Consider the following 21951-nt stretch of genomic DNA (forward strand, 5'->3'; position numbering starts at 1 on the left):
TAAGAGTAGGCAAACATCCAATCAAGTTTCTAGGCAAGCCTCTAGTGATAAGATTAACAGTTCTAAGATTCCTAATCATGTCAATTGACTCATCAGGAGTATGATGCATAGGATCAACATGAGTTGCACAAGGGCTAGCAATGTACTTGTTCAAATGATATTGATTGAAAATTACAAGCATCTTATTTTTTTCACTCATGAAAATACTCTCCATCAAGAATAGGCACTCTATGTCTAAGACTCCCTAAAGTAGACTCATCCATCTTACTCCAATGGTGATTAAACCAAGGCAATGGAGACCAATGCTCTGATACCACTTGTAGGACCTTGAGAAGAGGTGTCTAGAGGGGGGTGATTAGACACTAAGTGACAAAGTAGCAGTTTTAAAGTTCTTAAAGTTTAGGTGGACTTTAGGCACAAGTTTGACACTCACAATACATATCAAGCAAGCATGCAAAGAGTATATGAGTAGCGGAAAGTAAAGCATGCAACTTGCAAGAATGTAGGGAAGGGTTTTGGAGGACTCAAACGCAATTGGAGACACGGATGTTTTTGGCGTGGTTCTGATAGGTGGTGCTATCGTACATCCATGTTGATGGAGACTTCAACCCACGAAGGGTAACGGTTGCGCGAGTCCACGGAGGGCTCCACCCATGAAGGGTCCACAAAGAAGCAACCTTGTCTATCCCACCATGGTCGTCGCCCACGAAGGACTTGCCTCACTAGCGGTAGATCTTCACGAAGTAGGCGATCCCCTTGCCCTTACAAACTCGTTGGTTCAACTCCACAATCTTGTCGGCGGCTCCCAAGTGACACCTAGCCAATCTAGGAGACACCACTCTCCAAGAAGTAACAAATGGTGCGTTGATGATGAACTCCTTGCTCTTGTGCTTCAAATGTTAGTCTTCCCAACACTCAACTCTCTCTCATAGGTTTTGGATCTGGTGGAAAGAAGATTTGAGTGGAAAGCAACTTGGGGAAGGCTAGAGATCAAGATTCACAAGGTATGAATGGAATATCTTGGCCTCAACACATGAGTAGGTAGTTCTCTCTCAGAAAATGTGTGCTAGAAGTGTAGGTTTAGTCTGATGGCTCTCTCCATGAATGAAGAGGAGGTGGAGGGGTATATATAGCCTCCACACAAAATCTAACCATTACACACAATTTACCAAACTCGGTGGGATCGATTAACCAGACTCGGTCGGACCGATTTAGTAAACCTAGTGACCGTTAGGATTTTCGGTGGGACCGAAATGCAACTCGATAGGACCGATATGGTTAGGGTTAGGGCATAACGTAATCTTGGTGAGACCGATTACACAAATTCGGTGAGACCGATTTTGGTAATAATCTTTTCAGAGAGTTGGTCAGGCAAACTCGGTTGGACCGATTACACAAACTCGGTAGGACCGATTTTTGTAATGAGTCAACCAGGAAGTTTGCATTGTAATCTCGGTAGTACCGATTTCTCAAACTCGGTGAGACCGACTTTGATAATGGACATACAGAGAGAGATCACAATCCCATCTCGGTGAGACCGAGATCCCTATCGGTGAGACCGATTTGCCTAGGGTTTGTGGCAGTGGCTATGTCATCTGAACTCGGTGGCGCCAAATAGAAAGGATCAGTGGGGCCGAGTTTGACTTTAGGTTTAGGACATATGTGTGGAAGTGGGAAAGTAGTTGAGGGTCTTGGAGCATATCACTAAGCACTATGGAGCAAGAAACTCATTAAGCAACACCTCATCCCTTCTTGATAGTATTGGCTTTTCCTATAGACTCAATGTGATCTTGGATCACTAAAATGTAAAATGAAGAGTCTTGAGCTTGAAGCCTGAGCCAATCCTTTGTCCTTAGCATCTTGAAGGAGTTCCCACATCCTTTAGTCCATGCCACTCCATTGCTGAACTTATCTGAAACATACTAGATAAAAGGGTTAGTCCAACAAGAGATATGTTGACATTAATTACCAAAAGCACCTAGGGACCACTTGTGCTTTCACATCGGTATGTTACTTACCCGAGATTCGATCGTCAGTATCTTCATACCTAGTTCAATCTTGTTACCGGCAAATCTCTTTACTCATTCCGTAGTGCATCATACTGTAACTAACTCATTAGTCACATTGCTTGCAAGGCTTCATATGATGTGCATTACCGAGAGGGCCCAGAGATACCTCTCCGATACTCGGAGTGACAAATCCTAATCTCAATCTATGCCAACCCAACAAACACCTTCGGAGATACCTGTAGAGCATCTTTATAATCACACAGTTATGTTGTGATGTTTGATAGCACACTAGGCATTCATCCGGTGTCCGGGAGTTGCATAATCTCATAGTCAGAGGAATATATATTTGACATGAATAAAGTAGTGGCAATAAAACGATCATTATGCTAAGCTAACAGATGGGTCTTGTCCATCACATCATTCTACTAATGATGTGATCTCGTTCATCAAACTACAACACATATCTTTGTTTAGGAAACTTAACCATCTTTGATTAACGAGCTAGTCAAGTAGAGGCATACTAGGACACGGTGTTTTGTCTATGTATCCACACATGTATCAAGTTTCTTGTTAATACAATTCTAGCATGAATAATAGACATTTATCATGATATGAGGAAATATAAAATAACAACTTTATTATTGCCTCTAGGGCATATTTCCTTTAGAAGGAAGGTCGGCCCATTGTACTGCATCTTCAGTTGGTGCTTGAGGTTCTCGGAGAGGACGGAGGGCTCAATCGCTTGGGTGTTTGAAGTGGAGACAATGGATCTAGCTTGGGTGGTGAGTGGGACAGGAACAGAGGCGTATATATAGGGGTGTGTGTGGTAGAGGAAGATAGAAGGGTTGTGAATGAAAGGTATGTGTGCTGGTGTGTATCCATTACGATTTTACACTGAAACAACGAGGCGTGTGTATCTGGGCGTGTGCGTGCCTCTGAGTCACTGCGGTGCATCTGAATCACTTCTCAAATCTGAATCAAGTGGTGCATGGCCACATCACTCGCCTCCCGCGCATGCATGCCCACGCCCCCGCTTCTTGCGCATGCATGCCCATGTCGCTTCACTTCCCATGCATGCAGGCATGGAAAGGCTGAGACGGGGCATTAAAAACGGTCACAAGCCCGGACTACGAAACGACCCAACGGTCCACCCAGTGCGCCCACTATCTGTGTTGAGAAAAAAAGAGGACAACCAATCAGATCGCATCTCGCGGATCGCCCTCCGCCTCCCCGCAGATTCCTTCTAGAAGGGTTAGATCAAAGATCCTTGTTCAACGCTAGGGTTAGATCGACGGCCACTATTCAGCGAGGTTTGGGATGGGTTTGGAGTCAGTCAAAGATAGGTTTGACCAGAAGTCAAATGAGCATAATAAATTCAAAAAAATCAGAAAAATGAAAAACCCGTGCACATAGTCTCTTCTTATGTCATATACTAATGATTTAAGTTGATAAACATGGTCTACATACATTCGAATGAAAAATTCATGTATCTCATGTGATGTCTCAAGGGTATCTCAAACTCTGTTGTATGAAGTGAAGAGAAGTGGTTTGGGGTTTGGAACATGAAACTTTTAAAAACCTCACCAAAGCTTCATTTTAGAGTGACTAAGAAGGATCCAGGCTTAGTTTTATATTTTCATGTTTTAGACTTGTTTAAATGTTGGTCAAAGTAATGTTTGACCAGAATTCAAATGAGCATATTGAATTTAAAAAAATCAAAAAAAATGAAAAACCTACGCACATAGTCTTGTTATGTCATATACTAACGTTTTAAGTTCATAAACAAGGTATACATACATTCAAAGGAAAAATTCATGGTTTCATGTATCTCATGTGATATCTCAGACTCTGTCGTATGAAGTGAAGAGAAGTGGTTTGGGATTTGGAACATGAAATTTTCAAAAACCTCACCAAATCTTAATTTTCGAGTGACTAAGAAGGATCCAGGCTTAGTTTTTTATTTTCATGTTTTAAACTTGTTTAAATGTTGGTCAAAGTTAGGTTTGACCAGAATTCAAATGAGCATAACAAATTCAAAAAAATAAAAAAAAATGAAAAACATGCACACGTAGTCTGTATATATAGAATAGATGTGTACGAAAGTTATTTGGCTGATTTAGACAAGGTCGAAAAAGACCTTGCTTAGAAATGAAGATGTTTACCCTACCTTTGGAGCTATTTTAGCACATTTTTCATGAATGTGAGTTTACTTCACAAAAGGGCTCGGATTGATGACCAAGTTAGAACAAACAAGTTCACCATAGTTTCGAAATAATTGCAACATCCAAATAGCATGTCAAATTTGAAGTTTGATTCAAATTTGATTTTTGGTACAAATTTTTGGCATGGCTTGCTCAAAACATGTACCATCATCATACCAACATCATTCAGACATAGTTCTAACATAGGTCCAACATCATTCAACAGAAATACAACATCATTACTAATGTTTCATAAATTTTCATAAATAGCGTTGGGGCTTCTGTTTGATCCTTGAGCTTCTTGCTATCACTTTGCTCCTTGAGCTCATTGTGCACATTGCTTCTTCTCTTCTCCTCTTGCTTATCGGTACCTTAAGCGTCTTCTTCGAACCTACCGCAAAGTTGTACAAAACATAAAGGGTAATGAGATCATGTCACGTGATAAATGTATAGTAGTATTGGCAAGATTTACATACCTAGCAGAACTCACAACGACAGAAGGTTGGTCACCATTTGGAGCCTCACCTGGATCATCATTTGGATCCTCACTTGGATCACCATTTGGAGCCTCACTTGGATCATCACTCGGATCCTCACTTGGATCATCATTTGGAGGATCTTTTCGATCATCGTCAAAATCATCATTTGGATCGTCACCAAAATCATGCGGCTGTTGACCATCATCATTTGGAACCTCGTCAAAATCCTCATCTGTTGCAACCGGCTGTTGACCATCATTTTCATCATCCCTCGCAACCGGTTGCTGACCAACATTTTCATCGAAGCCTTCATCGAAACACTCTCCGAATGCTGGATCTACTATGTTATCACAATACTTACCGAAATGACGAGACCCACCACATCTTGTGCACCTACGCATCCTCGCTCCAAGTCCAGCTCCTTCGCTGTGAGGCCTGAATCGACTCTTCCTTGGTCCACCTGCTGATCTCTTCAGAACTGGAGCGCAAAGCTTGAATCCAGGGTCCACTATGTCCCATTGTTGTTTTCCCTCCAAAGCAGGTAAGGCATATGCATATGTGGCTTTGAACCTTGCAACATAGTAGTAATCATGCACATATTGTTGTATGTCCCCTGCTGGACCTGAGAGAGAAGTGATGAAAAACAAGGCATGAATGCATGGCAGCCCAGTTATCTACCATTGCCTATAACTGCAAGTTCTGGCTTCTAAATCCATTGGATATCTCCATTCCCTCTTCTCTTTATCCAAAAATGATACCTCTGTTGTGGTAGCCGAGCAAAGAGTCATGTTCATTTCCAAGCCTGTTGTTTTCTGCTTCAGTTCATTCATGATGGAAGGGATGATAATGTGGCCCATGAATTTTGTTGCGGCTATTCCTGCATGATAATGAAACTTCTGCATGTATTCTATCCTTATCCCGTTAAGAAAATCCACCACATAAAGACCCTTTAGTTTCCGAATTGTTGAGTTGAAAGACTGCAAGATTATTGTGCACATAGTCAACTTTGCTCGGTTGACTGAATTGGCTTCCCATAACTTGGAGTGGTGTGTTTCCAAGTATTCCTTCACTTTGGCATTCATGTATAACTGCCTCAAGTGGTAGTTGTGCTTCTTCACACTGCAAGTCAAAGATGATGGCCATAAATTGTCGGTATACACCTTTCCTTTGTATTCCTTCACAAAATTTGCAACAAGGTGATGCATGCATTCCCTATGCTCTACTCCAGGGAACACATTCTCCACGGCCACTTCTAAACCTTTGCAGGCATCTGTATGAATTACCAACCCATTGGGATGTGCATTAGCCCGACGCAGATTATTCAAAAACCAAGTCCAGCTCTCCTCTGACTTTGTCTCCAGCACACCGTACACAACTGAAAATACGAAATCGTGAGCATCAACTGCACAAGCTGCTACTAACTGTCCTTTAAACCTCGCCGTGAGAAAAGTAGCATCAATAGACAAATACGGCATGCAGCCTGCCAAAAAACCCCGGCAACAAGCCTCAAAGCGGACAAAACCCCTCCTAAAGCATTCCTTGGTCTTTGTCACTCCCTTGAATGTGTACTCCATGGTGTGGTGGTCAATATCTACAATACCACATGGGTTGGTCCTCTCCACTTCAGCTTTGAATGAATACAACAATTGAAAACTTTCCTGCCAGTTACCATAAATAGAATCCATAGCATGTTGTTTACCATTGAACACCCTCATGTATGGTAACTCTATCTTGAACTTGTCTTTGATGTTCTTCTGCAATTCCTTTGCACCCACTTGTTGGTTTTCTTTCACCCACTTCTTTACTTATTCCGCCACCCATCTTGACTTGGCTCTACTGATTGTTTCCTTCCTAAGGGTTGATTCCAGGCATGTTTGCCTAAAAGGGTTCACTTTGACCTGAACATTCGTGCTATTTCGCATTTTAGATGCGAGCATCCTCCATGGACAACCCTCAGTCGGACAGTGCACTCTGTAACATACTTGATCACTCTTGTCAACTTTGAAAGTACGTTTTGTCTTGATGCAGTGCCTCACAAGTGCATTTCTACACTCACTCATGGATGCAAAAACGGAATCTTCTTCCATATGAGGGTTCAAAGGGTCCCATTAAACAGCTGCAAGGTCTTCGTCCTCACCCATGCGTCCCACATGGACGTCATTGTCAGCCTCATCTTCGTTTTCAGCCCGAGGTGCCTGTCGTAAATTCTGAATAACATCATAATATAGCCTCTCTTCACCAACCCTAGAATTGTAGGCATCAGGCTCCACTTCAAGGGGGACCCTTCTGCCTGTGCCCACGCCTGTCGAGCCACCACGTCGTCGTGCACTAACTGAATTGTTCTGTCTAGAGATGTCATTATGAAAACATGGTTCTGCGCGAGAAGATGCACCCACCACCCTAGGTCCAAATGTCTGCTCAAGCACATCAATTTACAGCCTCAAATGAAAATTCTCTTTCTCCTTATACTTAGCAAACATGGTAGCGAGCTCTTCATCATTACTAACTGTCACCCTTTATTTTTCCCATTGTAGTATTTGTATTTCACTTCATCAAGCAAACCACAAGGATATTGGCTACAAATTACCTCCCCATATTGTTTGGAACTCCAATTACAAGCCATTGGCAACAGATAATCGAAACCTCCTTGGAATTTCTTCTTATTCTTTACATTCAGGATATACCGGCCCCTTCTAATGTGCACCAAGAAAGCAAACCACAACTCCATCTTAACCCACGAAAAACAGAAACGCAATCAGCACACCAATAGCAAAATCAACCGCAAACTAACTCGAATCGGCTGTTGAAATGCACAAGGAATCTCAATCTAAACATGAGGCGTAGTACCCCTCGGGAAACCAGTTGTGCAAGCGGCGGATCTCCGGCCCGATGCCTGCCTCGCCAAATACTCCGGGGTCGCTGCCGCTCGCCATTTCGCCCTGGGGTTCACCCTCCTACTTCCTCTTTGCGCACCAGCCCCCCACCTATCAGCGCTCTGGCCTGGCGCACGGAAGAAGGCCCCGCCGCGGGTCGAGCAGGTGGCTGGTGCAGTGGCGGAATGAGCGCCCCACCCGTGGCGTCGCAGGAAGGTGGCGGCGGAGCAGGTAGCGGTGGAGCAGGACGGCCGCGGCGGCGCCGCAGGATGGCCGGGCGGCGGACGGAACAGATTGGCGTCGGGTGTGCCCGGTTCGGACCCTAGGATTTGTCGTCGTTGCGAGGTCCCACGTGTAAGCTCCCGACCCACTTCCACGCGGTCCCACATGTAAGCTTCGGACCCACTACCACTAACGCCAACATACAGAATGGACTTCAGTCTGGCCGTTTGGCCTCGTCATAGTAGATGCGTACATACTAGGGGTAAAACTGAGTACGATTCACAACTAAGGATAAAACTGAGTATATGGATACCACTGAGCGCAAACGGATAATTAACCCTGTAAAATATTGGCCACCTGATTATCTCGACCTCTCTTTGATGCGTCATGGCCTTTTTCTTTCCCCAGCTGCCCGTTTGGCCCCTAGTAGTGAACAAGTTTCGCAAGTCTTCTCCTACCTGCCCAGCGGATGAAACTTCTCTGCATCTTACTAGGTGCCTTCTCTAAAGAACCTCTCCTTTTCTCACAAGTGAGCAAAGGCCATGCTACCAACTCTGCCAACCAAAATGGGACCTCCAAGGAGAATGCTCAGCTGGTCTTCCAATAATTCTCTGATCACTCGCGCAGAAATTCAAAACGTGAATCTCAGATGAAAAATGCAGGAATTTCGTACAGGATGGTATGGGTTGAACCTGTAGGAACTGCGGCCCGTACTGCAGGATGTGTTATACAACTTATCCATTTATGGGTTCGCGGAGTAGAAGCATAAGGCGTAACAATCATATAATAATAAACACGCAAACATATATTTGATCGTTTGATCATCGACGGGGAAATCTAAAGTATTGGTTCCGCATCAGTTAGGCCATGCGCAATAGTACGTGACAATAATTGGTTTGTCAGAGTCACACGAGCTCAGTAGTCATGCAATTTCCACGGTAGGTGGTAACACTGCATGGGTTGTTTGGTTCCTAGCCATACTTTGTCACATTTTGTCAACTCAAGTTAAGCAGGTTTGGTCAAACTAGTTTGGTATTTGGTTCTATCAACGCACAATGCAAAACTCTTTTTGTGAAAAATAATCTCCATATGTTGCACATATAAAAAGTGTGGCAAGATTTTCTAAGAAAAGTCAAAGCGTGGCTAAATTTTTTAAACATATAAAGTAAGGCAAATGTGATGGAAACTGTGTGATAAACTATGACAAAGTTAGTCACCAACCAAGCAGGCCCAGTACGCTAGTGAGAAAAGTAAAAAAAAACTGACAATCTACCATGTACATTCGCATAGGTGTGGCAGCTCCAGCGAGGTGTCAAAAAAATTGGTAGCCGGTATGGGATGCACTATCTAAAATATTAGAAAAACCTAGCACGTTGACACTTCTATGCTATCACAAATTTCAAAATGTAAATTAGATATAAAAATGACAAATCCGACAGTGAATAGCATATAATATAAGTTTGGCTGAGAATTTGCCCATTACCTCTATTGATTACAAATTTCTCATTTTTTGTATCTCAACCAATGCCTTAAATTTTGATTTGAATTTTTGCGGCAACATATATTGATAATGCCGATGTACTAATTTTTTTCCAGATTTTCCTAACATTTTATTTTTTAGGCAATCCTGACATTTTAAATGGTGCAATGGAAGTTGGGTGCATTAGTGCAGCAGGTATCCCGCGGGCCGGTGCTGACATATCGGGGCGCTAGTGCAAAACAACGATATGAGCCCATTTAGTGAAAACACTCGTATTTTTATTTTATTCATCACAACAACAAAAAATCTGAGGAAAACTTTCGATCTATCCGTCAACTATCAAGGTAGTACAAAAAACACCAGAAGTATGAAAATTCATCCAGGCCAGGTCCATAAACCACGTAGCTATGACTGGGGCAAGCCAAAGGCATGCCGCTGTCATCGCCCCTCCCTCATCAGAGTCGGGCAAACCTGGTTGTAGTAGACAGTCAGGAAGTTGTTGTGCTAAGCCCCAATAGGACTAGCGCATCAGAACAACAACCGGCACCGATGAAGAAAACGTAGATCGGAAGGATCCAACTTGTGGACACACGAACACAGACAAACGAAGACTGAATCCACGTGGATCCACTGAAGACTAGCACCGATCGAATCCCATGAGATTTGTCGAAGACAAACCTCAACACGTTGTCGGGCGATGATAGAAACATCATCGGAACGGGGGCTAGGAGGGAAGAACCTTATTCCATCTACAGAGAGCAGCCGCCACCTCACATCTCTGAGCAGGACACAAACCCTAACAAAACTAAAAGAAAAAACATTAGAAAATGAAGCCCTCCCGCCGCAAGGGTTAGGATCCACCGCACCTTCATGTCCCTAAGACTGCAAGAGACGAGGTAGACCAACGGCAGCATCGACGGGAGGCACGAGAAACCCTAGCACACTAGGTGCAGGTACTAGCGGTCACCGTAGTACGGGAATGCACGAGAAGATATGAGACCATGCTGATGTGGTTGCTAACCGGCAAGGTATGTCACCACACCAATATTCATACAAGTATATTGTAGAAAATGGAACTTTTATTGGAGATATTTTATAAAACTATGCATGTAATTTGCCTTCTAAGATAGTGTAGGTTGTATCAGTCGAGACAACAACAAAATGCGTCCTACGAGTGATCCATCAAGTTGGCCAGCCATGGCCTGGACTTGAATTTTATTTTAGCATGTCTGGATTTTGAACTGTTTTGCTTTGTTGCATTGTTGAATTATTGCATTGTGATGATTTTTGTGTTATATGATTGCATGAATGACATGAATTTGAGGGTTTAAATTTAAGGAGTGTGGTTGCCTCAGGAGCCGTCTGACGGTGTCTGTGGATGCGTTCGGGCGTGCCTGCAGTGGGCGGATTTGCCAAGTGAGCTGCATCCCCTTCGGCGCAAAGCTGGCTAAACGGGTTGTGCCCAGCACGCGGCACATCTAGGGCCATTCCTGGGCCTGGAGGCTGGGCGCGCGGGCCGGCACAGCACGGCCCATTTTTTTCTGAATCATATAAATATATATAACCTATATAATTTTTAGGCCCAAATACAGCCCATAAGGACGAACTGCTAAACAGAGAGTGCTAAACGGGCTAACGTGCCGGCCTGATTAACTAAGTGGCCGTGCCTGGGCCTGGAGGCGCAGCACGCGGGCCGGCACGGCACGCCAGCTGTGCTCCGGCGTTTGGAGTGCCTAAAAAAATGCTCCGGCGTTTGGAATAAAAAAAAAAGGCGTTTCTTATCCCATTGAGTGTTCCACGGCGGCGCGGCGTGCCTCCATCCCCTCCGGCCTCTCCCCCCGACCCCGGCGGCACAGGCGGCCGTAAGTTTCTTCCTCACCTCTACCTTAATTTCTTCCCGATTTTCCGGATCCGCGACGTCTTAGGCTTCTTCCTCCCTCGGATTTCCCGTCACTCCTCGGATTCCCCTGCAGTTCAAGTTCCGGCCGGTGTCGGAGACGAAACGGCCTATATATAGATGGAGGAGAGGGCGGAGGAGATCGATCTGAGCAAGCCGAGGTTGCGCACGATGGGGAGAAAGCTACCCCCTTCTGCTCCGGCCACGACGCGGACTCCGGCGACGGGAAGGCGGCGCAAAGGCCCCTCCTTGGCCCCGCTCTCCGCCTGCAAGCGCCGGCGGACCCCTGAGGCTAGCGGCTGGGCTTCCCTCCCCACCGATATAGTCCACCTTGTCGCCAGCCGCCTGCTGACCGGCGACGTGGTGGACTACATCGTCTTCCGGGCCGTCTGCTCCGGCTGGCGCAGCTGCACGGGCCAAGTGAATGGAAGAGAGACCAATGATCAAGAGTAAATCTGTGTATATCAATGATGACAAGTTACATTTTTATTTGCACTCACCATGTGGTGGTTGAATCATATAAGCACACATAAATGCTGATAACATGGCCACTGTTCCTACATTGGTAGGTATGGTTCGGCTAATCACAAGTTGTCCCAATCAGGTCCAAAGCCGATATGGTACAAGCTAGCCAGGCAATTATCTTGCAGGTTAAGGGTGCCCAGCATCTCCATGTGCAGTCAGCACCGGTGAAGATAGTAAGCAAACGGTACACAGAGCTAGCCGAATGAACTCCAGCAACAGACCAGGGCAGCCGAATGAACTCCAGAACTAGCGGCGAAAACTCAGCAACAGAATAACCATTGATCGAGCAATCTCTCCAAAATAAGATGTGCCTGCCACCCCGCAACTGTAATGCAAACCTGACTGAAATACGAGCCTTGCAGAAATATCTCCAAATATTTGCAATCCCTGCCATGGTTTTCCAGGGTCAGTACAACGCAGCCACTCCCAAGCTCACACGAAGCGCAAGCCCCTGGAGCTTTAGGTTTCGATTCCTAGTCCCCCACCGCAGGTTGGCTGAACGACTTTGCTCCACGCCACAAGGCATTTTCCGCCATTGATTTCACCAGTACCTGCCCAAAACAAGGCTCTCTCCCACTTCTCCACTGCTCCCAATACCCATGTCGGCGCCTCAGTGACCAGCAGCTGATGAATGAGCTTCGCACATTTAACTGTCTTAATGGGGATGAGCCTTCCTGCCGTCGTGACAAGCCCATGCTGGCGAGACAAACATGGCCTGAATGCTTTTGCAGGCACAACTAGATATCAAGAACCACCACTATATATGCATAGCATAGACAAACTGCTGGCTAAAATCAAAAGATCATGCACAATGCGCCGGGACCCACCAAGGAATTGACCTAGCCACACAAAGATCCCAACCGAGCGAGCAAGGGAATTATGCATCAAGTGTCTATTGGCACTATTCATGTGAGGTGCTGTGACTCTGTTTCCTCCTTCGGATCAACAAACTGCAACACGAGGAATCCGTAGTTTAGAATCTTTTGCCTTGATGTTCTTCCTCAATTGCTCGAAAGATTCAGGTATAGAGTGGTACTCATGAAACATGAGTCCTTTTGTCCTTCAAAGGGGAAGAGAAGACAGTCATAATGTAGAATCGCACATGATACATGCAAAGAAGAGAAATTAAGAAAAACAGACTTACCACTCATGAGGATGGCAGTAGGTTAGAAGTTGGTCAGCAATGGTGAAAGGGCGCACGGAGGGTCGGATCCTATCCTTCCCGTCATGTATTTGGCATGACAGTGCTAGCCGCTCAGAGAAACCTGTCCTTACGGAGTGCACCACAACAGGGTCACGGTACAAAGAGAAGTAAATGGAGTTGCTGTTCACAGAAGGGAGGTCCCTGGCTAAACAGAGAGGGACCGATCCCTGCTGAGGAACAGCGCGTGGCCACCGAGGCAGTTCACTGGGATCAGCTCACCGCGGTCGATGTCCAACGCAAATAGCTTATAGGCATTTTGCTGTAAGGGCTCCACGCCACAATGTTGTGCAGTTAAATGGTGGATGGCAAGCAGCACTCGCCCACCAGACTCCACGAGGAAGTAGTTGCATAGGCTCGGATCACCAAAATTATTTGGAACATGAGCAAGCACAGGATGTGGTGATCTCGGATACAGCTGCATGATCTTCCTTGAGCCACCCTTGACGACTGTCGCGTAAAGCCTTCCTTGGAAGGGCAAGATGCTCCTAAGGAAAAGCCCTCGGTGGAGGACCTCCCAAGTTGGGCGGCCAGCCTCGGCGCCGATCATCACATGTGTCCACGGGAACCATGCCACCACGGCAATGGAGGTCGCGGACGCGCTGCAGACCGCGGCATTCATGTCAAGCAGAGAGTTCCGGTTCCTGACCGCGTCGTGGAACACAGGGACAAGGGACGGGAGGTCGACCACGACCCGTGTGAAGGGATGCAGCACCCGGACGGCGGCGGTGCGTTTGTTCAGAAGAATGATCAGTCCCTGGGTGAAACCGACGATCCTGTGGCGCCGGAGCTCCGGCAGGCGGACGCGGAGGCGCCTGGCCGTCCGCGTGTGGAAGAAGCTGATCTCGCCGGCGTCGTCCGGGCGTACCCCGTCGCCGTCGCAGAGGGCGACCCAGCCGCGCGGCAAGAGGTCCGGTTTGCGCAGGGTGGGGTCGCGCGCGTCGCTCGTGCAGCTGCGCCAGCCGAAGCAGACGGCCCGGAAGACTGTGTAGTCCAGCACGTCGCCGGCCAGCAGGCGGCTGGTGACGAGGTGAACCACATCGGTGGGGAGGGAAGCCCAGCCGCTTGCCTCAGTGGTCCGCCGGCGCTTGCAGGCGGAGAGCGGGGCCAAGGAGGGGCCTATGCGCCGCCTTCCCGTCGTCGGAGTAGAAGGGGGTAGCTTTTTCCCCATCGCGCGCGCTCGACCTCGGCTTGCTCAGATCTCCTCCGCCCTCTCCTCCATCTATATATAGGCCGTTTCGTCTCCGACACCGGCCGGAACTTGAACAGCAGGGGAATCCGATGAGGGACCGGAAATCCGAGGACTGAGGGGAAATCCGAGGGAGGAGGAAGCCTTCGACGTCGCGGATCAGCAGAAAATTGAGCAGGGAAGAGGTAGGTGAGGAAGAAACTTACGGCCGCCGTTGCCGCCGGTGTCGGGGTGAGAGGCCGGAGGGGATGGAGGCACGCCGCCGTGGAACACTGAAGAAACGCTTTTCTTTTTTACTTTAATCCACACGTCGGAGCAGCGTGCTGTGCCGGCCCGCGTGCTGCGCCTCCAGGCCCAGGCACTGCCGCTTAGTTAATCGGGCCGGCACGTTGGCCCGTTTAGCACACTGGTCTGTTTAGCAGTCTGGCCTTATGGGCTGTGTTTGGGCCATTTTAGGCCCTTTAGGCTGATTATATAGGCTATATATATAATTTAGAAAAAAATAGAAAATCAGCTCAAATGGAGAAAATAGAAAATTTAAATGGGTCGTGCTGTCCCGGTCCGCGTGCCCAGCCTCCAGGACCAGGCACGGCCCCAGACATGCCGCATGTCGGGCACAACTTGTTTAGCCCCTGCCGTGTCTGGCCCATGGCGGGCCGTGCCGACGTGCTCGTGGGCTGGCCTAGTTGGCCCGTAACGTTTGACCAGCTTTGCACAGGAGGGGATGGAAAAGTAACTCACTTGGCAAGTCCGCCAACCGCGGGCATGCCCAGACGCATCCACAAACAGAGTCGGGCGGCCCCCGAGGCAGCCACACTCCTTAAATTTAAACCCTCAAATTCATGGCATTTATTACAACACAAAATTTATCACAATTCAATAACTCAACAATGCAACAAAGCAAAAAAAAACATGGTTCAACAATCCGGACATGCTAAAATAAAATTCAAGTCCGGGCCATGGCTAGCCAACTTGATGGATCACTCGTCGGACGTCATTTGTTGTCTTGACTGATACAACCTACACTATCTTAGAGCAAGTCCAGCAGTTTCCTTGAAATTTCTCCTCTATATCTCAAAACAGGGGACTCCACTAAAAAGATTCTTCCCTAAAAATTGCTCAACTCCAGCAGTTCCCCTAAACATCTCCCTTATTCTATATTTTAAGAGTATTTCATAACTACCAACGGCTAGGTTTCCAACGGCTAGGTTTCCAACGACTAGTTTCGGCTCTACAAATGCATGATCAACCTTCATATCTCTCACAATCCTGATGGTGCCTCCTCTTCTGCTTCTCTTTCGCCATCTCTCCACAACGAAACGAGTCACCGTCAAAGTTTGGCCCGGCAATTTTGCGAAGATTCCTCCTCCGAAGATGAGGAACTCATGATGGCTGCAATTGTAGCAGAGGAAGAAGAAGCCCGGCTGGATGCTCCACGACATGGAGGTTCACAACCGGGACGTCAATCTCTTCAACGCGATTTTGCGGAACGCTTTCAGAACCTCCACAAGGACTATTTTGCAGAGAACCCCACCTTCAAGGCAAGGATGTTTTGCAATAGGTATGAAACTGGTGCATATGTTTCTTTTTCACCATAGTAGTCGCTCTTCATGTCTCATTTAAGTTTTTATTCACAGTTATAGAATGCATCGTCCTCTTTTTCTGCACGTAGCAAGTGCTATAGAGGCACGTGATGGCTATTTTTCTCTGAGAAGAAATAGTGTTGGTGTTCCTGGTTTACATCCTTATCAAAAATTGACCTCAGTATTTCGAATCGTAGCTTATGGGATAGCAGCTGATCTTACTGATGAGTATTGTCGGCTAGCACGGTCCACCGCTTTAGAAAATCTTAGAAGATTTGTTCGTGTTGTGATTGAGGTCTTTGGGAGGTCAGTACATGAGATCTCCAAATGCTGAAGATACTGCTAGATTACTTGCAATTGGAGAGCAAAGGGGGTTTCCGGGTATGGTCGAAAGCATCGACTTCATGCATTGAAAGTGGAAAAATTGCCCTACTGCACACAAAGGTTTTTTTGTTGGCCATAAACGCGTACCCACGGTCATTCTTGAAGCCGTTGCTTCACAAGACCTTTGGATTTAACATTCTTTCTTTGGTTTACCAGGATCTCATAATGATATAAATGTTCTTCACTGACGGTGTCCTGGACTAGGGGGGTACTCACCATGTCGTCTCCCGATCAGGTGGATTGGGCCGAGGATCCTCATGGCCGTATACTCATGGGCCAGTCCGGACAGTTGCCGCATACAAGGAAGATTCCACAAGACTTGGCGATCAGGACAAGGACTCCTCCCCCACCGGCGTATCCGGCTAGGACTCTTGTTATCCTAGGCCTCTGGTGCATTATATAAACCGAGGCCAGGCTAGTCGATAGAGATATACAACAACAACCATACCATAGGCTAGCTTCTAGGGTTTAGCCTCTCTGATCTCGTGGTAGATCAACTCTTGTACTACCCATATCATCAATATCAATCAAGCAGGACGTAGGGTTTTACCTCCATCAAGAGGGCCCGAACCTGGGTAAAACATCGTGTCCCTCGTCTCCTGTTACCATTGATCCTAAGACGCACTGCTTGGGACTTCCTACCCGAGATCCGCCGGTTTTGACACCGACATTGGTGCTTTCATTGAGAGTTCCGCTGTGTGATTGGTGAAAGGATCAATGGCTCGACTGCAGGTCAACTGCGAAGTCGGCTTCTTCGTCACCAGCTCGACTGGTCACCTTGGCTTAACCGAGGACTGCGACCTATCTCCGATCGTCATGTTTGGATGAGGGCCTTCATCAACATCAACTCCGATCTCTATCAAGATCATGGAGGAGTCATCCATGGAGCTCAGGGGCTCAACGTCAACATTGTCCTCAGGCGACCGTGCTGTTTTTCTAGACAACAAACTTGTATCCGCCGCCACCGCCTCCTCGAGTATCGCCTAAACGATTACTTCGATGGAATTATGCGGAATTAAGTCTACAACAACCCTGCAAAAATTTCGTCGAGTTCCGATGAAGGAATCTCCGGCAATCTCCGATATACCGGAGCCCTGTTGAATCTGGACGAGAATCCGGACGAGTTTAGGGCGTGGTATCCAGCATCTAGCTCGGATGTCCTTTGGAAGATCCAACCGTTGATTTGCTGCGGAATTACCATATCTACCACCTGCCAAAAATTCAGCTCGATCCGACCGTCCAAACTCTGGGAAACTTCCGATTAGTGCGTCACTTTTTGGGTCTATTTTCTGCGTGAGAACGAATCCGACCCGAATTCATCTTCTTTATGAACGGGATCTCGGACATCCTTTTTGAAGGAAGTTTTCATATGGGATGTTGTGTTTTATTCTCAAACACATCCCAGTAGTATCAAAAGTATTCTTGCAATACGAACTTCACCGTCGCGCCGGTGTCAAACCAGCCCAACAACATCACTCCACGGCGGCCGACCTGCGTTAGACACGTCGTCGCTTTGTTGAGCCGAGCTCAATTTCCTCGGATCATCATCTCGGCCAGCCGAATAATAGTTCGGCATCGCGAAGGATAAATCGTCACCAACATCGCCGCTCCACGGATTACACGGAGCGGGCACACCTGCATCGCCACACGGTCACTTCATCAAGCCGGCATCGACCACATCACGACCTGCATCGCTGGACCGGGTGCTTCATCATCTCTTCATCAACCTACTCCGGAGACTTCGGCGTCGCTGGCCGACCAGCTCCGTCACGTTAGCTGGACCGAGGGCTTTGCCTCGGCGAGCCAACCTTTGCCAGCATCGCCATGCCGTTGCTTTATCGCCCATCAGGCGATAGGTGTGCGGATCGAGTCCCAATTTTGGAAATCACCTTTCTTCGGATTGCTACAACAAATAAGCCAGGTGCTATTAATCCTAATATGTTTTGCTTGTTAGGGTTCATTTTTCCCAATGAATTATTACTCTGGTTTGTCCGTCATATGTACACAGGTCTATCAAATGGTGGCCACATTAACGACGGTCGCATGGTGGTTCGGTCAGGTTCCGTACGTAGTCCGGCGAACGCCGCATCCGGAACTCAAACCGACCTGTGAATTCAGGCCTTGCCATGCCTTTACCGCATCACGCCGCCGCCCTGCATCGACATTGACTTCGGCGCCAGGCCATATTTCTTTTATTACTCACTTTGCATAAATTATTTGTTATGCAACGATTTTTTTATTACTATTATTACTATTATCTCCGGTTTGCACTATTTTTTGTGCATAGGAAAATGATCCAGCCGGACTATATCCATCGACGTCACCACGGCTGGACGGGGGGCTTCGTCAACACTTCATGACCCCATGCCGGGGACTTCGGCATCACCCTGCCGTCCTGCATCGACCATGCTATGTCACCACTTCGGAGTGCCGAGCTCTTTGCTCCGCCACCTCGGGACCGGCTCGGGGATGGAACCTTGTCCCGCATCAAGCTCGGACCGCGTCATCAATACCGAACACATTAACCAGCTAAGTTGTCTTCATGCTCGAAGTTTTAAATTTCTAACTTGTGTTCGGTTCGACCAAGCATTATACTTTTTCGGAAAAAAGTTGCTTGTAAAAATATTCCTTGTCGAAACTTTGTTCGCACACACTTGACGTGCTACCCGCGCTCATTATACCTGGGGGCTTCTTTGACAGAAGCTTATTAATTCGGGCTTTATGCCCAACACATGTGTCACACTTCCGCATGTACCTTTTATTCACCATTATATGCATCGATATGACTTAAGTTTTGGCCAAGCTGGGTTGCCTGGCTCCTGTGCTTACCCCTACGTTCCCGATTGTTCGGCTAGGTGGTAAAGGGAGCACCTCTGCGATTGTTACTGCCGGGTCAGCCGGATGTGTACCTCAGACTGGGTGAAGCCGAAAGCTAGCGTTCTTAAGGGAATACTCGGTCGGTGAACTAAAAGATGATTTCTTACCTATTTATTTACCTGCCCCCAGATGTTTTTCTGCTCTTTTCGCAGTCCGGGCATGCACTTTAGGGCATGCATCCCAGGGAAAGGAACCCCTAACGGAACTATTCTCCCTGGAAGATGTTTCTTACTAACCATGTAATATAACATAACTAGTTGGGCACTTGTCTGATAAAGCACTAATGACCCCTACGCCTGGTCTCCACGCATGCCCCGGTTTTTATAACCGTGAGGGTATTCGGACACACTCCGGACTATTGGGTCCAGAGGTTGAAGCGAAAAGGTCCGCTACGACAAACGATCTACAATCCGGCTAGAAGGCATTCTACATGTCACCTTACATTATATAGTCAACTTTTACCCAAGTCACTTGGGGGCTCTTATGTTTATTTGAGCCGTTTCATACTAAGTGTTTCTCTTCCTAGCCGTTGTAAAGTTTTTATTATTATTTATCACTCCTTTTTTCAACACAAGTGTGCGGTTACATGTCGTAGGCTGACCCGCTTGAAGTTTTGAGATAGGATGTGTCATGTTAAAGTGCGGCAGAAGCACCTTTTTTTCTAAAGTCCAATTTTCAGATTGGCACCGAACACTTGATCTAGTTCGGACACTAACCTTTTGAATAAGTTTTTTGGCTTTTCGAGCCCATGGCACTTTTAAACTATTTGTGTGTTTTCAGCACAAGTCTCGCAGTGCAACGCCGGACACCTTTAGAGATTCGGCAAAAACATTCTCGGCTATTGCTATATATGCATCGGTTTCGAATTGTGTCTTTGGTCAATAGTTGGGTTGCCCGGCTCCTGCACTTGCCTCCTATGTTCCGCTTTGTTTGGCTAGGTGTGCAAAGGGAGAACCACTGCGATTGTGCTTCCAGCTCACATGGTTAAGCACCTCCGTGGAGAAAGCCGAAAACTGACTATCACAATAAGCGTAAACTGGTCGGCGATCCGATGACGGCATTAAACGATGGGCCATTCATAATAATGGCCGAAGTGTTTACGGCTTGACCTCGACTGTCGCCGAACACTACCGGGGGCTATTAACTGGCCTCCCACACTAAATCCTCGATATTTTGCTCTTACATTGGAGCTGAGGTTTCATGATCATGCTTAACATGACAACCCAAAGAAAGGAACCGATAGCGGGACTATTTTCTTTGGAAGACATTTCTTCTGTTAAACAGTAATATAACATGTCTCTCCGTGTACCTTTGTTTATAAAACCGGATGGCTAGATTGCCTTGTTTGTTCTAAATCTTTGCCCTCATAAAGGCTTTATAAAGCAGGAAAAACACTCCTCGGCTATTGGACGAGGAGGTGGAAGCCGATGGTCAGTCAACAAAGTTTTTGTACAATGCGGATCCGAGCATTAATGACGTAAAGTACTTGGATACATAGAGTCATTACACATAATTTGTGATTTTACTATGGATATCGATCCTTAATTCGGCCTCCCGTGCCCGCATTAAGGCTCGGGGGCTACTGGGCTTCGGGCTCATTATTTACAAATATTAAAGGGGCACATCGATCCCCTGATCTGGTGTTGCCACCCGACCAGTGTCACGGGGGCTACTGCATTGCCTGTCCAATGCAGAAAATTTTAAGTGTAATACAGTCTCCGAGGAGATTTTGATCCTCAGGTTGGTCGGCCGCACCCAACCTGAGTCTTGAGGACTGAGCACGCCGCTTTTTGTGTCCCGAAGTATTCTGCCGAGTTAGGACTTGATCCTCAGACCGATTTTGTAAATCAACCTGAGTCTCAGCGGCTACGAGGATCAGCGGTCTTATGTCATCCTTCATGGGCATCTCGGGTTTTAGACCGATACCCACCTTGAGGGCTACTGGCTATGTATCTCGGCAGAGAATAAATTGCACCAATCAAAAATATTGACAAAATCGGCCCACATGCGGGGTGGTGCACCACCTCGGAAGCAGTCCGGCATAAAGCTCGGGCGCTAGTGGATGGCTCCATAGAGGGCATTTCCGGCATTAAGCTCGGCTAAACTCCTTCAAACTTCTTTGAACCAAGGTGATTTACGACACCTCGGATACAGTCCGACGTTGGAGCTCGGATATATAGTCCGGTGTTGGAGCTCAGATACATTCCAGAGTTAGAGCTGGGAAGCAGTCCGGCATTGGTGCTTGGCTGCGAAAGATACCTTGAATGTAGTCCGGCGTTGGAGCTCGGACGCAAGAGGACGCTGCCACCCGGGAACAACTTCAAAACCCGAGGTGTGGCATAAAAATAACAAGGCATTGATTAAGGACGCAAACTTAAAGGGGCTCCTTGGATACCCGACGTGTAAACTCGTCGAATGCATTTCGGCGATCCTCAAGATCGAAGATGAGAAGATTTGTTGAACCAATTTTCAAGACCGACGACCGAAGATGAAGAACAGTTCGGAAGAATCGAGGAGCGTCTCCAACTTGAAGACCGGTTCAGGGGGCTACTGACAGTGTCCTGGACTAGGGGGTACTCACCACGTCGTCTCCCGATCAGGTGGATTAGGCCGAGGATCCCCATGGACGTATACTCATGGGCCAGTCCGAACAGTTGCCGCATACAAGGAAGATTCCACAAGACTTGGTGATCAAGACAAGGACTCCTCCCCCACCGGCGTATCCAGCTAGGACTCTTGTTATCCTAGGCCTCTGGTGCATTATATAAACCGAGGCCAGGCTAGTCGATAGAGATATACAACAACAATCATACCATAGGCTAGCTTCTAGGGTTTAGCCTCTCTGATCTCGTGGTAGATCAACTCTTGTACTACCCATATCATCAATATCAATCAAGCAGGACGTAGGGTTTTACCTCCATCAAGAGGGCCCGAACCTGGGTAAAACATCGTGTCCCTCGTCTCCTGTTACCATTGATCCTAAGACGCACTGCTTGGGACCCCCTACCCGAGATCCGCCGGTTTTGACACC

At 47.1% G+C, this 21951-nt stretch overlaps 1 protein-coding gene and 1 long non-coding RNA gene across 2 annotated transcripts; one reads left to right on the forward strand and one right to left on the reverse strand.

Annotated features, from left to right (window-relative positions):
• The first annotated feature begins 11028 nt into the window (after window positions 1–11028).
• LOC119340608 lies at window positions 11029–11650 on the forward strand. Its single transcript, XR_005164615.1, has 2 exons — window positions 11029–11126; window positions 11238–11650. It is a non-coding gene; the product is annotated as an uncharacterized LOC119340608 (long non-coding RNA).
• A 237-nt stretch (window positions 11651–11887) lies between these two features.
• On the reverse strand, window positions 11888–14276 carry LOC119340606. Its single transcript, XM_037612531.1, has 2 exons — window positions 12831–14276; window positions 11888–12746 (listed from the first exon to the last, which is right to left on the reverse strand). The coding sequence occupies exon 1, from the start codon at window positions 14056–14058 to the stop codon at window positions 13036–13038; it is 1023 nt and encodes a 340-aa protein (XP_037468428.1). The 5' UTR covers window positions 14059–14276; the 3' UTR covers window positions 11888–12746; window positions 12831–13035.
• Between the last annotated feature and the right edge of the window lie 7675 nt (window positions 14277–21951).

This window comes from Triticum dicoccoides, chromosome 7B (assembly GCF_002162155.2).
Source record: "Triticum dicoccoides isolate Atlit2015 ecotype Zavitan chromosome 7B, WEW_v2.0, whole genome shotgun sequence".
Lineage (NCBI taxonomy): Eukaryota > Viridiplantae > Streptophyta > Magnoliopsida > Poales > Poaceae > Triticum > Triticum dicoccoides.

Bases quoted from the DNA above. Each gene is read 5' to 3' on its own strand.
- LOC119340606 (XM_037612531.1), bottom strand. From the start codon at position 14,058: ATGGGGAAAAAGCTACCCCCTTCTACTCCGACGACGGGAAGGCGGCGC.